The 18,380-nt window shown below is 37.8% G+C and overlaps 1 protein-coding gene across 1 annotated transcript in view; it reads right to left on the minus strand.

Moving 5' to 3' along the window:
* The window catches only part of LOC106646192 (dnaJ homolog subfamily B member 6-B-like), a 31,864-nt gene that overhangs the window by 7,177 nt on the left and 6,307 nt on the right, over positions 1-18,380 (minus strand). Inside the window, exons 2-3 of the mRNA XM_089597145.1 lie at positions 3,513-3,689; positions 1,137-1,246 (exon numbers count right to left, since the gene is read on the minus strand). Of these exons, the coding sequence (XP_089453271.1) occupies positions 1,137-1,246; positions 3,513-3,577 (175 nt within the window). The 5' untranslated portion in view covers positions 3,578-3,689. The remainder of the gene's footprint in view (positions 1-1,136; positions 1,247-3,512; positions 3,690-18,380) is intronic.

The following is an 18,380-nucleotide window of genomic DNA, read 5'->3' on the forward strand; positions in this document are numbered from 1 at the left end:
GAAAGTTGCACAGGAATTTATTGGAGATACGTGTAAGTAATGGCGTAACAAAAGCGCACTTCCCCCCCCCCCTAAATTAGCCGCTGTTAACGCGCCGATCGAATGTGTAAGAGACTATAATTATACGTTGAGGGCAAATTGGGGTTTACTTTTGTTGTGGCTTTTTACTCTCTTTTACGGGAGAAATTTTATTCGCGCTTTCTCAACACCGTGGCTCGTCGACTCCAACTTGTGTGATTCCGCAACGGATAACGCAATCGCGTGCAATTTGCACGTGCAAAAGCGCAGAGAAACTGTTAACCACGGACTAATCAAAAATTCATCGAAGAATCGAGGCACGTGTAAAGAAAGATAAATATTTACAAGTGTCCGAACACGTGACTGCAGATCTGTTACCCGAGCAAATTTCACCGTGTGCGCTGGATGTATAAGTATATACTTTTACAGAGAGACGACAAAATTCACGAGGCCATAACATACCCGAGCCGTCGTTTCACTTTCATTTTGCATATTAGGTAAGTATACTTGTGGTACCGATAAAGTACGGTCAAAATATCAACAGTGCCCCCCCTCCCCCGCGGAGAGCTGAACTTTCTCTTTCTCGAATTGCATGCACTACCGGCAAATTTCTACGTAACGCGTATACGTACAAGCGAACAGCTTCCTGTTGTACATTTACACTGTAACTCATACACACCGTATCACTTACGTTTTATAATAATTGTAAGAGGGAAGAGTGTAGAAGATGACGTTTTTTAGTAGTCGTGCTCTGCATCGATTTGTTTATTGGCAACTTTGCAAAGTGGTGGGTAAGAAGCAACTATATTATATGTGTTGCACTGCAAGGACGCGTGGAAGAAGAAGCCTTCTATTATGTTTTCTAAAGTGCTCTTTGAGTGGCTACACAAGAATAAAGCAAAGTGCGCGCGTCGCGAAAGGAATTTGAGAAAAAAAAAAAAAAAAAACAAGTTAAAAATTCGATTTCACGATAAGAGTGCATTCGCAACGACGCTACGTGCGTGCTTCGCTATTATTAAGTTGGAGAGGGATTTGTGTTGTAGTTGTTGCAAGAGCCGCAGCTTGTACAATATTAAGGTGGCTTTGGGGGGGGAGGAGGGGAAAAAATAGCGGCTTACCGTCGATGAGGACTTCGTAGGCTTCGGAGATCTCCTTGAATCGCTGGTTCGACTCCTCGAGATTGTCCGGATTTTTGTCGGGGTGCCATTTGAGCGCCAATTTTCTGTACCTGAAATTCAATTATTAGTTTTTTTTTTCGCTTCGTCAGAAATTTGATGCAAAAAGTAATTATAATAATTATAATAATACACATTTTCACCCAACGAGCTATTTTAAATTTCAGATGTCAAGTGTATACTTGGACGTATAAATTAGATACATATTCGCGGGAAATAAATCGCGATGGAAGCCTTAAAAAAAAGGAAAAAAGAAGGAACCAGTTGTGTCGAGGAATCGTTGTTGTTGTTTTTTCTCTTTTCCTCCGCTTCGACACAGTTAGCAGTCGTAAAAACTATCATAATGGTCGAACCATTCCGAGAAAGCCAAGCGTCTCGCGGTCGAATAAAAACTTTCGAGTTCCCCGGAAAACTAATACCTTACGTACACCCCCACACATATTTTTTTATCCAACAGCGATAGATCCGAGGCACCATTTGAAACTTCAACTCGATTATTAAATAAAGAATACAAGGAGCCATAATCACGATGTGAATCACGCACGAAGTTCGGCTCGTAAAGTATCCAAAGTGTGGGTATATATACCTACTACATCGAAACAAAGGACATTGTCTTTAGCGTCGGAAAAACGAATGAGCATATGAATATACAAGGGGTATAGGTATTAGTGGACAAAAGAGAGAGACCCATGTGACTACGTGTATATATACTTTGGTGCCATTGTGGACAACTTTTAGACTTTTCTCCGAAGAAGATGACGATGCACCCGTGTATCCTGCGGCTCCTTGGCCCGAAGCCCTACAAAGGAACACCCACACCCAATGAACGCGCTTAAGCGCAGGAAGAAAGCATTTATTTCGGTGTGTGCACACGCGAGAGCAAAGATGAAGAAGAGAAGAAAATGAAGAAGACGAAGAAGAAGCAACCAACGTGACACCCACGACGTTGTCGCGGCCGTGAAATGGGTCAAAGACCTCTCAGCCGCTACACATATACATATACGATATGCTCACGAGAGAGAGAGAGCGGCAGAGTAGAGTAGAGGTATATATGTATATACACGTGCATGCCCATATGTGCAAAGAGAGCAGTAGATATATACATATATATCTCTCTCTTGCGGATGCATGAACTGAAAAGGGAGAAAAAGACCAACGACTATAGTTAAATAAAAAAAAAGGAGAAACTGCAGTGCATCATCACATAAACGCACCATCCGATCTGAAAGGCAGGGTGGCTGCTCCCTCTATACCTGTATCATCATGTTCCTTTGTGAGCAGCACACCAGAAGCAACAGCGATTGATTCTCTTTTCTCTCTCGTGAATATTTACGAAAACATATAATATATAGGCTCTGCGATTTCTCCCCCTTACTTTTTTTTTCAACCCTCGAGGCTCAGCCACAGAGGGGACGTTTACACTTACTTGCGGCGCACAAAGCAGTGCGCAACTACTATACACATAGGACATGGAATCGATCACCTCAACTCTCTGCTCTATATAATATCTACACTGCTGCTATTATGTAGGTGTACATGTATGTAGGAGTGGAGTGTGTGTGTGTTGTATGTTTGCACATAGGTCTCTCTCTCTTTGTGTACATTATAATATATTTTTGTGACAGGAGATGAGAAGGGGAGCACAAACTTTTCCACAAGACGTTGGGTCGAAGTAAATTGAGTTGGTATTTTTCCTTCGTTGTGCCCCATTGGCTTTTGCTTTGTCGAGGATTGTTTTCATCACAGCGCGTTTAAGGGATGATGGCTATATGTATATGGTTTTCGGAACACCCCCTACCCACCCTTTTTTTGAGTGAATCGACTGCCAGGTAATAAGGGAGAACAAAACTGATGTACCAGTTGGATTGCGTTTCTTTATCATTATTAATCATAATAGTAATGAATTCAACGTGATTTATATACAAGGGAGCATAAATAACTTGCCACTATGGAAATTTGGCGCGATTTATATACGTTAAACATATCAAACGCGGCAAATTTAATACGAGGATACGCCTGTAGCCATTCGCTTGATGAATCACCTCCGACCGGCTGAGCACAATCTTTCATCGCGCTCTCTTTGAAAATAGCTCGTTAAAGAATAAAAAAGCGATAATCTTTATAATTAGGAAACCAAAGTGAGAATCCGTTAATAATATCGAAGCATACAATGATAGGAGGAAGATTGGTTAGCTTCTAACGTGGCATGTATATTTATGTATACACATCGATAAACATAATAGACTGTGATATTTATGTGCACAAAGGTGTAGTAAGTATAATATAGATTTAAAAAAACGTGGAGGTGGCATCACTTACGCCTTTTTAATTTCTCCATTGGTGGCGGTCCGCGTGACCTCGAGTACGTTGTAGTAGTCCACCATGGTTGCCTCGTGTGCACTGTTGTGCGGCTACTGGTGCGCTCAAGCTCTGTACGACGGGCGCCGTCAACTATACTTACGGCTTGGGTGCTTTTCTTCTCCGCTCCTCGACCACCTGCCAACAAAAACCAAACACAAAACGTCAAGCGTTTATGGAGACTCGTTTGTGGGTATATAGACGAGCGCTCGACTCGTCGCACTACTAATTGGAGTGCGTGGAAGAAACAAGTCATTAAGTACTCGGTGGTAGGAGGAAGGCGCCACGGGTTTTTTTCGGAGCTCGAGCATAATATGTCGTATCTATATACACGTACAAACGAAACAAAAGAAAATAACCGACGAGTATAGTTTCGTTTGTTTTGATGTTTTCCCGCCATCGGACACGCCGGGTCCAATAATGAAGATCGATGCTGCCCGGCGATGCGATCTAATCGGTGGCGGAGATGTACAAGAGGGGAAGAAGAAAAAGAGGTGCGACGACGCGCGAAAATAGAGGGGGGGAGGAGGCGCGCCAAGTGCGGGCCAACGCAAAGCAGCTAAACTTAGCGGCTCCGCGTATCCGGAATAGAACCAAGTGCGGAGGTGGAGGTCATTTCGTTATTTAGCTATATGCTAGTGGCTGATGATGATCATGATGATGTTGATATTGGTACGTAAGTGCGGCCAAGAGATTATGTGTTACCATAGGTGTGTCTAAGAGGTATACAAGTACAGCGTTTTAAGAGAGTGTCTCTCGATGCTGCACCTGACATGCACATCACGCACTGTCATGGGTTGTTTTACTTCGAGCATTTGGTAAAGGGTCAATTTCACCTCCATTTCGATCGTTTAGGGGATTTTGCTTTGTTTTTCATTCCCATGAGTCAATCCGAGCTTTGATCAACAATTTACTGCACTTAACCACAACATTTTCAATATCAAAGCATACGCGAGCTGAGGAACAAGATTAAAAAAAAAAAAAAAAAAAAAAAAACAGTCTTTGTATTCTATTGTTCAGCTATTGTATTTTTCGAGGTATTTTTAGCGTGTATTATCGGTTGTTTTTTTTTCTCTCTCTTCTAATTTTGAGAACCACAATGTTTTACAGGAAGTATAGGTACAGTATCGGTTGGAAAAAGTGAAGTATTTTGTTTTCATAACTTCAATAGCGATAAGTCCCTATGAATCATTCCGGCAATGCCCAAACGCATGTCGTACGTTTATCTACGTATACTAAAGACTAATTATGACTTTTTCCGATAAGGTCTAAAATACGTTTTCTTTACTTAACGTACAACAAAGAACTCTACAATTATACTACATATAGGCGAATTAGTTTTAAAGTTCACTAAACTTACAATTTTTCTAAATAAAGATCTTTCAAAAATGTGATTGTTTTACATGCTTGTGTATGTAAAAAAAAAAAAAAAAAAAAAAAAAAAAAAAAAAAAAAAAAAATATAACATCAGGTTTGGTGGTTTCAAATGTGTACATATACTTAAGTACGCGTCGCTATTTGATGATATTGACTTCTCTCATACTTAATTTTGTTAACTGGAGTGCAAGAAACTAATGAATTTTTTCGTCAATTTCGTTACTTTTCCCACCTCGGGGCGTTTTTCGGGACATTGGACGTGTAAGTACTGCGCCCTGGGTATAGGAAAAATAGTGCGCCATCCTACCACGGGTTACCCTACGCTCCCTCGGGCCGCAAAATAGCTTCGGCGGCGATGACGCTTCTGTGACGGAAACTACTGTACTACTATTAATAGATCCCAAGAAATATGTGGATCTACGGCGATAAGTCTCGTATCGTAATGCACATTGTTGAAAAGCCTTCTTTTGGTTTTGTGCTTGCACGTACCGTTCTACACTTTGAGTTTATTTTAATTTTGTGTCGAGTCAACGAGTCACAAATAAACAAATTTTTAGCAAGCCAAGCTGTAGTTAAAAAAAATACAGCTGTTAAATTCTAGAATTATAAAAATACGTATCATCACGTATCATCAATGCAGATTGATTTCAAGATGTTTGAATATCAAAAGTTATTTTTATTTTTTGTTGGATGCGAGTAAAAGCTCAGGGCACACTGATTCACAGGTTTATTTACCTTAATTTTTTTAATCAAAAAAAAATGGCTTACGTCACTATTACGTTAAGGACGTTCGGTATACCGAAGACCTCTGTAGAGATAGCGGGGGGGAACCACTTGCGGGGCAAGGGGGAATTAGCGATGAGTGAAGATTTGGCATCGCCGCACGGGTTTCCAATGAGTGAGTGTTCATGTACACACATATATAAGTACACACATCAGGTGGTGTGCACTCTGCACCTGCAGTGTCTGCTGCGTCAGTTACGGCAGCATATGTGTATATTTGTAATGAATTTATGCTAAAGATGTAAGTATTTGATTTTTATTCGTTATAACAATGTAATAAAAATGAGTAAATAATTAAAAAGACTTGTGACGGATATATGTACATACAATTAATTCGTAGCTAATGTAAATAAAATTCTTGAATTCTTATGTGACTTGAAAAGTCTCATTGAAAGTGATATGTTAAATAATTAGGACATACTCTAGTCTCTGCGATTACTACAAGCATTTGATTTTGTTATCTTGCGAAAAAAAATTGTATCGTATAAAAATTACAAATTAAAAATTTTACTAAGAAAAATAAATATGTGTTATTATAATACATGTTTTGTTATGGGTACGGGTGGAACCTATGTACATACACTCACACACATATATAAGCATATGTTTTATACAGAAATACATAAATATATACCATAATATTCAAATATTTACTGAAATGTACGTCCTGGAACATTTTCAATTTCCCTCTTCTTGCGACGTTGCCTTTGCGTTTTTGTTGAACTATTATTTAATTTTTTTATTCATAAACTAATCAGACGATCGTCGTGAAACTTTGTGTACATATAGTTTATAACATTATCTGTGACATGTAAAAAAATTGGAGACATTCATTACGCCAATTTTTTTTAAACTCAGTTTTTATAAGTTTCTCCGTAAGCGACCGTGTTAAAATGACTGAACTTTGAAATTCAATATCTCGGCAACGAAACAGACGAACCTCTTGAAATTTTAACAGCTTCATTGTAACAACAATAAGAACGTTTGGTTAAAATTTCAAAAAGATTCATCCCAGGGTTCTATCTCTACCGAACGTCCTTAAAATCATGCGTTGTTATTTTCCTCCAATTCTGGTATTGCAACTTTTACACAGGCCTCGGTACGAAACAGCGGAGATGTGTGTTGCATTCCAGTTATTACACGCTTACGTGACAGCGGTCGGCCTTAAAAGGCGTTTCAGCGAAGGTAGGTATGTCTCACTCGTGCGTACGCACGATTGTGAAATGCGTGCACCGATAAGCGTGGCGATTTTTTTTTTCCCCCCCTTCAAGTGGAAGGGAGAAAAAGAGTCTCGATGGATCGGACAACGTTCCAATAACCACTAAATCGAGTCATGATTACCTCGAAAAATTTAGAAAATAAAATCTGTAAAAAAAAAAACTACTTGACCACCAAGCAATAAGTATCGGATTTGTAAATATAGTATATACGATAAGACGTCGGACATGGTTGAAAGTTTTGTCGTTCCCAATAGGAGTCATTGCACTACTTTTTTTTCCCTTTACGACTCAATCGATCTCGAAGCACTTCTGCGGACATCGAGCAGCGTTTCTTTTTCCACTTGGCTCTCGTTAATTTCACATCTCCGTACAAGCGATTTATCTTCAGTGACTCGTTGCTTCGAAAATCAATCTTTACAAGACAGGGATTTTTTTTTTTTTTTTTTATTATCTCCATCTTCAGACTCGCTTCATTCTCTTTTTCTCTCTCTCTCTCTCTCTCTCGAGAGCTCAGCTGATTTCTCTCCTTTTACCCATCGAGTGTGGAGGGGAAAAATTAGATATTTATTTGCACGAAGCTATTTATAATTCTCTATTTTTATCTATAGTCTCTCGTATATGAAACCTACGAATTGCCCAATAACAACAGAGACGAGCACACAGCAATGAATCTCCCGCAGTGGCTAAAGATAGGGAGGGCCAGGGAGACAGGGAGGCTGAATTATATGTTTACGTTTATCGTCGATCGATGCCCTTTAAATTAAGAAAAGTTAGTCGCTCGGCCAAATGAGGATGCATTAGGCACGTAAGTACTTTATTCGTATTTTCACGTGCTTGCAACTTTGCAAGTACACGTATATATATATATATATATATATATATATATATATATATATATATATTAGGTATAAACATGTAAGACTCATCTTTCTTCGCCTTGTAACTGCAACGTAGGGGTTGGATATAAGGGAGACCGGGGTAGTCTGGCCACCCTAACTTTATCACGTTATTATGAACGACCACTTGATTGTAGAATAATTTAAAAAACACAAATAAAAGGGGCCGGATGTGTAGGAATAGTATCCAATTTGTTGAGTTATTTATTTATAATAAATGTAGTTTAAATATGAAAAAGTGAATGCGTCTCAAACTGGCCATTTTACCCAGGGCCGGGGTAGAGGTGGCCATACCCCGGGGTACAGTGGCCATCGACTTAAAATGTTATTTTAAATGTTGCTACTAAACGTCTAAAAATTGAAAATTTATGTAAATTAATAATTACTTACATAACAGATCGATACATAAATATGAAATTTTTTTAAACTTTCTTATTAATTTATTGCACCTTTGATACCGAATTGACTTAAAATAAGACTAATTACTTAAGTACTACATAACTTTCACATGACACAGTTTGTTTTGTTTTGGCTATAAGTACGATTAAAAAGTTTAGGTTAGGATCCGCAGATTAGCAGACTGACTCAGTAATGACGTAAACAACAAACTCGATGGCCACTGTACCCCGGAGAGATGGCCACCACACCCCAAAATAGGACTTTTTTAAATTACTTATAATTATATTTCTAAATAATATTTGGTAAAATAAAAAAAAGCAGATTGTCGATTGAGGTTCAAACTTTCAATTTGTGTCAATTTTGAATCGATTTGATGTATTTTCCGCTTCAGGCAAGTTTAATAATGTAGCTGTTCCTCCAAATTTTTTAACTATCAAATTTGATTATTTAAAAATTTAACAAAAAGTCATTCTATGGTTTTATTTTATTGACGGCATGTAAGTAGAGATATATTTCAATCAAAAAAAAAATATATTACATTTTTATCTCAATTAAATGGTTGAATATATCCAGTGGCCTGTTTACCCAGGTGGTCACGATTACCCCAGTCTCCCTTACTGGTATATATAGAAGAGAAGAGATGCTTCTTGATTATCCACTTTGCGGAGCGGTGACACGAGTTTAAAAATAATGCGTAGAAAATGGTATGGGCACCCTGCAAGCTTCGACGACATAGGATCCTTTTCAATATGCGCTTCAGCTTTCAATCGGCAATAAAATTATTACGTATTTACGGCAGCTTTCACTCATATCAAGGTAATAATTTTTGTTTTACATCGAAACTCTCGATCTTCTCTAGCAATTGCGAAAGAGATACTTGGACTGATTGTTACTTCTTACACATTAATTATCTATATTTCTCGCGACCCAACATCGCAAGTGTATACTTGCTATAATTTATACATATATATGTACTCCGCGTTTTACACATGCACTTCATGTCGCCTTTGTTTAATACAACATCGAGATATTCATAGCGGTAAAAATTACTGTGAAATTGTTTATGCCTTTGACCTGCGCGTCAACTTTCTGAATTGTTATTGCGGGTAACCTCCAGTGATTTTTGTTGTTTTTATTTCTCGACGTTTTTATCTCATGCTTATCTGAGTCAACATTATATACGTACGATAAGGATAACTTTTTTCGATAATTAAAATTATTTCCAAGCGAGTTTATTACAATTGTTTGCAGGCATAACTGTTGGATTCATCTACAGAGATGAGTAAATTTGTTGATTCGATCCTACATGTACATTTGCTTTAAAATAATAATTTAAAAGTGATTAAAAATAATCAAAGAATTATTTTGCATCGGTAACAGGAAATTTAAACAATTTATTTTATTCCAATAAACAGAAATAAATTTTTTTTTTTTTTATTACGTTTTGATTATGCGCGTGGCTGATCATGTCCTACTTTTGAAAATAAATCCAATTTGTATGGTTCAAGGAGACACTCGGACTGGCACAAAAAACGCAAGTGTTGAAATACATTTTTTTTTTTTAATTATAACCTGAATTTCAACCCCCACGTGGATATTTTATCAACACTACCTACTTCTTGAAGAACAAAACTTTTTTTTTTTTTACAGCGCTGCAAAGTCAAATTTCAAAACAGACAGAAGAGACCAAGACGTTTTTCGTAATTGACGCTTACAAATTACATAATACATTGTCGTTGTCATGTCTTTCTAACAGTATTATAGGATAACGTATACGTAATCCCGAAGTTGCCATACCAACTTTCTCATACAGAAAAAAAAATTCCTAATCAAAGACAAATTAACTTGTGATACCATAAACAGCGCACGAAAACTCTTTTGCCGATGATTCAAAAATATACCGAGAAATCAATTATCCATATTCCTTCCATAAAAGCAAAAGTCTCGTATACTCATATTATATTTATAACATCGATGAAAAAGAAAAAAAAAAAAAAAAAAAAAAAAAAAGCGAAACCATCTTACGACAAAATCAATCGCGTGCGCGCACATGTGACTCATGTAACTTTTGAATTTGGCCTGGAGAGAGACTGATCGACGCCACCACCATAAAATGTGATTTTTCGATGACGTGATGTATAAAATGTGGTGGGCGCCATTTCGTTCTCTCTCTCTCTTTTTTTTTACACAATATACACGCTATAAAAAATGTGCTGCATGTATATACTATAGGCACGGCATTTGTATCGCGTGTATAGAGCTTAAAAGCGAAGGTAAGTGAGCCGTGGCCGTGTTGTTGCTGCTACCGCGCCGTGCACACCCACCCACACCTGTATATATATATTCTCTCTCTCTCTCGTATATGTCTTCATTTATAATAATGTGCGTGTACGTGCGCGATGGCGTAAAATTATCTCGTCAGCGACGAGGTATTGGCATGACATCGATGTTGGTTAAACGCGAGCCGACGGCTTGTGAAATTTTTTCGGCTTTGGTGCTGAACGATGCACGTGCACGGTGGGACCAAGTCACATTTAATACACACCTCTCGATTTGTTATTGAACCCAAAAGCGGTGATCTAATTTTGAGTTTCAAGGAGAGGTGCGTGTGTGTGTATAATATTTATATATAGCAATGAAGGAAGGAAGGAAGGAAGGTAAATAGGGGTCACGTGACATGCGGCGTGTGTTTTGTCACCCGAGGTGAATGAACTTTTCTTTCTTTTTTTTGTTCATCGTTATTTTAGTAATTTAATGCCATTAACTGTAGTAGATAACAACTAGCAATCAATCACAAGACCAGCCGTGTTGTGATGTTTGTTAATCATTGAGGATTTCATTTTTTTTGTCAGTTTTTACAAGACCGGACGTAACACGAGCATTTAATTGAAATCCAAATTTTCATTCGATGACAAAATGTTATCATTATGAGCATTAGTATGTGTATAAACAAATGGTTTACTTTTTTTTCATCAGTTAAGGTTGTATAGGACTTAACATATATATATAATTTATGTAAAACAATTTTTTACGAAGTAATTTTTTGACTTAAATGATCAATATTTCGCAATCAAAAAAAGTTACGATTGTAGATAATTAATTTCTCAAGAGAATGTGAGGTTTTGGATCGAAATCGGAAATCAATTATATAAGTTAACAAGCGTTAAGTAGATTTTTTAAAATGGCTATATTCTTATAAATAATTAAGCGATTTGTTTAAACAAAATTTTGTCTTGATTCAGCCACGCTATATGTTTATAATTTATTAACAATGTTATCGTTAAGTATTTAGAAGACTCGATAAAAAATTTTGTTTGAAACGTGCACTCTAGCGTAAAAAGGGTGTCCTATACAACCTTAAGCGAACCATTTCTAAGCTCGGGCATGTAATTTCAGCTCCACAGAGGAACCAGCACGAAAAAAAAAGCATATTTGAGACCGTGCGTGTACACGTACGTGTTTTCAGAGAGTAATTTCGCGAGAAAGACAATTATCTCCTTGTTCGCACGCGTTACGTGAGTCGTATGTGCACACGCCCTCCCCCCAACTTCTCTTTAGCAACACATCCACCACGCACACACGGACAAACACATCCACCTCCTCATTGACTCCCGTTTTATTTCTCGTTATATCGACGGTGGTATATACATACGATTTTTTCGAGGTCTCCGGGGAGTAGAGTCGCGTTTGTTTGTTTTTTTCCCCCGTTTAACGCGAAACAAAGCTAATTGCACGCGAATCCGTTTTCCGCAGCCGAAAGACGCGCTGACGTAAACTCAAGGAATCCCAACTCAACCGGACCTTTCGTCTCGACGAAAAAAAAAAAAAGAAATGAAAATGAATGGATGGTTTTCCTTAAATATATAATCATGCCACAGCTTTTTTTTGTCACATACACTTTCGTCCGCCGCGCAGTTTCAAAGCCTTTGTTTTTGTTTACGGAAGCATACAGCCGCGCGCTTTCTATTCGCGTTCTGCGGGACGGGCTTACTTTTGACATCGCGCTGTACAATGGTGGTGACCACTAACGCGCGAAGTGGAAACTCGGAGCTTCGGCCACGCAGGTTGTTACACCGAAAAAACTAAAACAAAGTTAATATCGTGGAAACTCAAGAGTTAGTTTCCACCCGCAAGCGTGTGTATGCGACTAGAACATTTATTAGCACAGCTGGAGGGGGAGAGTCAATGCTAAAGCAACGACGTATACCCGTGACAGATGGGAGCGCGCGCGCCCAAGCAAAGTCCAAATTTATTGCGGCATGAATTAATATCTATTATTTTTGTTCATATACCTATACGTACATACTTACACGCGTAAACTGTAAGTTGCGAAATTAAAATTTAAAATGAACGAGTCGAAAGAGAGAGAGAGAGAGATGTGTTGCGAAGAAAAGAAAATAATACGTGTGTGGGATACGTTGTATACCTGATCTTGGAAACTGTGAATCTCTGCAATCGTTTCCACATTTCTAAAAATAGGTTGGAGAGTTTAAAATTGGCACAAATTAAAAAAAAAAAAAAATAGCCGAGAATTATAAGTTCGACCGTAAAAATGATGCGATGGGAAATAAAACAAAAAAACAAAATTACAGCCCGCAACGAGCAACTGCTGACCTCGTGAAATGTAAAAAAAAAAAAAAAAAAAAAAAATTTGTAGGCCACTGTATACTTAGCGTAATTGATACGAAGCGTGTTGGGCTTTGACACCGAGCAAGGTGTGGTGGTGGACTTTGTATTGGCTCGGACAGATAAAGTTCAATTCCTGGCTCGAGATTCAAGCCATTTAATCACCTCCGTGAAATTACGTTGATAAATTCGCAGTTATGTAAGTAATTGGGTCACAGTAAAGATTTTTTTTTTTTTTCCTCAAGTCAATAACACATTAATTCAGTACTCCAGAGTCATGTTAGATCGAGTTAGATTCATAATACATACGAGGACATCTCGGCTATGAAAAAAAGGTGAAAAAAATCTGGATCTACTTGAATTGTCCAATGTCCTGCTTGACAGCTCACAATTGAAATTCACGAAATTTGAAGACTGGCTCGTAATTTGATGTATAAAAGCCTGCAAAACTCTGGCACGATGATAAATCTGTAGCTTAAACGCGTATAAAAAAAAAAAAAAAAAAAAAAAAAAAAACTTGTATAAAAGAGAAATAGTAGTAAGTGTGCCCGCGAAGAAGCTGGTGGGCGTCCTCAATGAGAGTCGCGGCCGCGTCGTGTAGCGCGAGCTCGCGCGTCTGACGTCAAGCTTACATATTTGGCCAACAGCGCCGGGTACGGATTTTTCGCCTCCCAAGTGCTGCTCGGCTGTATACTTACTTGTGTACTAATACGTGGTGCGTTACGTAGCTTCACTTTTCTATAAACTCACGCTCTTTTTTTTCTGCTGTATACGCACTTGCTGCACTTTGCGAGCGAAGAAGAGGAAAAAAAAGAGGAAGGTTTCAAATATATATATATATATGCGTGCAACGTGTTTTTCTCAAGAGAGAGAGCCTACGCATCTCGTAATTGGCTGAGATTTTGATGCAAGAACAGCAGACGGTGGTGGAGGACGGAGGAAGAGAGAGAGAGAGAGACGGAGATTTCGTATTTTCGTCACTTTTAAAATATGTTTGGGTTTTATTTATAAGCCGCCTCAAGTGCAGCTTGCGCGTTCAACAACAGGTGGAATATTGAAAGATGAACCGCTGCTTAACAACATAAATGTGGGAGTGGGGATTAACCATCTTTTGTTGCAGTAAGTATATTATATACTCTGTTGCGAGCTCTGTTGTACTTTAGTTGGATGATTTGGCATTTTTATACCATACCACCTGTCAATCTGTCGATGCGGCGTTTGAAAAAGAGAAAATTGAGAAGCAGTACAATACACATTGTTTTTTTCTTTAGTTCCTCCAATTACTGTGTGTAAAAATCTGTACTCAAACACCATTTTATGTACAGCAAAAAAAAAAAAGTTTAGCTACTCGATATTCTTGAAATCGACTCGAAACTAACAGGTACAAGTACAACAATGAACTGTTTGTGGCAGTATGTATCACATAAATTTCAGAATAACACGCCATTGTGTTTATATTGCGGTGATTATCCAAAAACACAGGCTTACTTGATTCTGTATAGTAAGTATACATACAAAATCAAAAAGCCGAGACTTGCGCAACGTCACGCCAATTTCTCTGTTTCACCGTCTCTTGACCAAAAACCGTCGATGTGACAACTAATATACACACCTACACTAGTTTACGCGATCTATTATACTACTCTAGTGGTAGCGATGACTCACGAAAGAATATATGTATACAGGGAGAAACTACCACAATATATAAAAAGGCTGATATAATATATATTTCACTAGCTACGCAGTAATCGCACAATATACAGTTGGTCAATCATCGACACAACTCATGACAGGACATGTTGAATCTTAGGGTTCGATATCTCGTGCACGTATACTTTTAGGAAATTATTAACAACGACGTGAAAAATAATGCGAAACACCGCAGAACATTTTTGCCCATCAATATAACATGTTCCATGTACTGCAAAAAAAAATATACATATATATATATATTTTTTATAAACGATCAAAAAAATACTCGTGGAGTGTTGGCAAAAACCGCTAGAAAACGACACGACCTATCAGAGTATTTAATTTTTTTTCCCCAATTCATAAATTTTTGTTAAGTGTACCTATAGTAAACGATTTTTGGATGTCCCCATTCGCAAGAATACATCATATTTTATTGGAAAACGCGCGACAGGAAGGACACGCAGTGTACACAACCCACAGAGCGTATAATGAGAAAGTCAGACTTTCGCAAGGGAATGCAGCAGCATAGGTATGTATATATTTGTTTGCCTGTTGCTGGTATAGGTGACCGTTGTGCACGACAATGACGACGACAGAATGTCTGCTGCGGGATGTACACGCGCAGGAACGCTAATTATTATTTTATCATGGTGACTTTTACAGTGAGAAAAGGGATCGTGTGATACAGTATACACATCATCGGGAAACACGACCGAACCGATCTCGAGAGAGTTGCCGATTTCTACTGAGATTTCTTTTTCATGCACCTTTCGCGACTAGGTATCTCTCTTTTCTCTTTTTTTTCCTCCGTAATAAAGAAGTTTCAAGGTCGCCGGAAGTGTGCCGCTTTTGTCACGTAATGATTAGCCTGTATAACGTGTATATACCTATACGTCGCAAAATCTTAAGGCAATGGAGGATTCAAGCTTTTTTATTCTTCACCCTCTTCTCGTGTGGTGTTTTGATTTATTCTCGATCCTCTTTTCTCTTTTTTTTTTTTTAGAAAAGCAAATACATTGAGTATTTCTCTTTGGTTGTCGTCCAATTATTACTGCAATCTATAGGTTTAGCAGGGCGCCTCCTTTTTCGTCAAAGCTTCAGTAAATCAAATGCAATTCCTTAAACAGATCGTCAAGAGTCAAGTTGGATGGTTGGAAATACTTGCGATGCGAAACGAGAGAGAAAATTTAAAGACCCCGCCTATTATACCTTTTTTTTTTTTTCTCTTTGTCGTATACAATAACTGTGCATGCGTTACCGAAAAGACTCAAGCGTGACGCACACCTCGACATCTTTCTCCGCCGCGGTAGGGAGATGAGAAAGAGAAAGGTGGCGAGCAAAAGGAGGAGAAAAAAGACGGTGCAAACTTGACCTTCTTGCGGTATATAGCCGAGCTTTTCTGACGAAATCCCGTGTCACGCGTGTATACAGTATACAATAAATACAATCCCACGGCTAAACTGAGAAATGGGGACTCATCCCTTTTCATCCTCCTCCGCGTTCTCGGCGTCGCCCCCCGCTCTCGTTCGCGATGCAGCGGCACCACTCACTAAAATCTCAAACAAGAAAGTCCCGCCCGTGTGAATTATACCGTAAATTCGCGAAATTCGGGTCTGAAATGAAACGAGGAAAAAAACAAAAATGGAGCCACCTCCTCGTTGTACAAACGGCATAATGTGTATCCGGATAACGGACGCTCACTTATACGCATAACGCGTATCTCTTGTATCGTTTCTCGTCCCACGAATTGTGCTTGCAGAGCACGTGCAGTACAAACCTCCATGCAAATGTGCAGGTTGGTCGAAATTTTTTTTTTCTTTCTTTCTTTTTTTAACGTAAAGGTCACTTTAGCTTTTGTTCATTTCTCATGTGAACTTTAGGCGCTTATCATAAAACTACATCCAAGAAATTTTCCACTCAGAATCCAATTCAAGCTCGGAATCAACGTTTTGAATGGAAATGAAAAAGAAACTTGCGTTCATATTGTATCTACGAAAATTGCAAGGAATTTGATTGTCTGAGAAATAGTTCGCAAAGGGGATGCGAATAAATAAACTAAAATTCTCAATGAATAATCTGAATCTCCGAAACTGGGAATGACCAATCCATCGAACTATCTAAGTATTACAACTTGGTTACGGTAATTTACAAAGCTGTGGTCATTATTGAGTAGTAAACAAAGTAATTAGACGTATATTTATGTGTGTCAAATATGGTATAAATACATTTTGTTTATCAATAAAGACTGTTAGAAATAAATGAATTACGTAGATATTCATTTATTGGAGTTTTACATTCAATAATTTGTAGAATGTGTATTATGTATATTATTTTTTTTTTATTTCAATTTGTTGCAGTTATTACAGATAATAGATACACGTGGATTTTCTTGTTGAATTTTCAAACCATAAAAAAATATGATGAACAGTTGGTTTTCCGTGGTTTTCACAACTAAGAGCTTCAAAATTACTCAACAAAAAAGATTCCATATAGACCGATGTATAAAAAAAAAAAAAAAAAAACATGATGCAAAAGTCTGATCACTTTATGTATAAAATAACTGAAAATTGTCACTTTGCTGCTGTTCATACATAATATTACGAATATTACTCATATGCTGGATAAGACGAAAGCACGTACAGTAAGTACTTTATTTTCAGTGTTGTGCATGTATGTTAAATGATAAAAATGGTATACGGTAAGAAATGGACTGCTACTACTACAAATAATTAGATCGACAAATCGTCTCTTTTTTTGTATATATGAAAAAAAAAAAAAAAAAAAAAAAAAAAAAAAAAAAACCTACTAAATAAGATATTCGCGCTTGTTTGCTTGATGAGACGACAAAAAACAATGACGATGCGTACAGTTATGTGTTAAAAAATTGCAACAGTATTGGGTTCAAGTATCTACAGAGACGAGGAGACACATATCGAGGTAGTGGGTGAGTAAGTATACGGACAAGAGAGTGGAAACGAAACGAATGACTCACAAACGGACACAATCCTTCTTTCTTTTTCGGGGGAACACCAGCGAATAATAGTATTAACTATACACCTATATTATTTCACCGTAATCTAATAAGCATTTCTTTTACTTAAAAAGTTAAGCATTTCATTCGATCAGCATACATTATACAATGTAGGAAATTAAAATCAACGTAATACGCAAAATAAATGACTAATTTAAAGCACTTGTTGTGAAACAGTCATAATAGTCGAATGACTAATAAAATCCGTGATAAATAACTGAAATCACAGCCAGCTCACCGGAACACTTCCTCGGAGGAGGAGGAGGAGGAGGAGGAGGAAGTGACTTAGATTGGTCGATTCAGTCATGAATGATCCACTACACTACAATACCTACAGTCCCAAAATGCGATCGGTCTATTACGCGCGGATAGAAAGTATCGCGTTGCACTGAGAAAGTTTAGCAGTTTTATCGAGAATTTACTTCGTAGCCTTTAGGCACACGCGGAAAGATTAACGTAGCGGCGAAACGGCGTGAATCACGCAATATTGATCGGGGAGGGGGTGATGATAAATATCCGATGGTGCTAATGGAATGACAGGCGTTTACCTTTTGGCTACTGATTTTGTGGTGAATTTTATGCTTTTCTTCAGTATTGATTTATCAAAAGAATTTCGCTGGGACAAAACTTCGTTTTGTTGTACAGTACAAACATATAGTTATATTTATTGACCATCGCTTGATAGTAAGTGCCTAAAAAATTTTCGACACGCGTTGCTTTTATATTTTTAAAACTTAACATTAAAAAACAAAAATACCCAGTCGATTTTTAAAAATTACCTTTTCTTTTGATAAGTAGTGTACAA

The sequence above is a fragment of the Copidosoma floridanum genome, unplaced genomic scaffold (genome assembly GCF_036245765.1).
Source record: "Copidosoma floridanum isolate Cflo_tuat_1 unplaced genomic scaffold, Cflo_Japanese_pri ptg000030l, whole genome shotgun sequence".
NCBI classification, from domain to species: Eukaryota; Metazoa; Arthropoda; class Insecta; order Hymenoptera; family Encyrtidae; genus Copidosoma; species Copidosoma floridanum.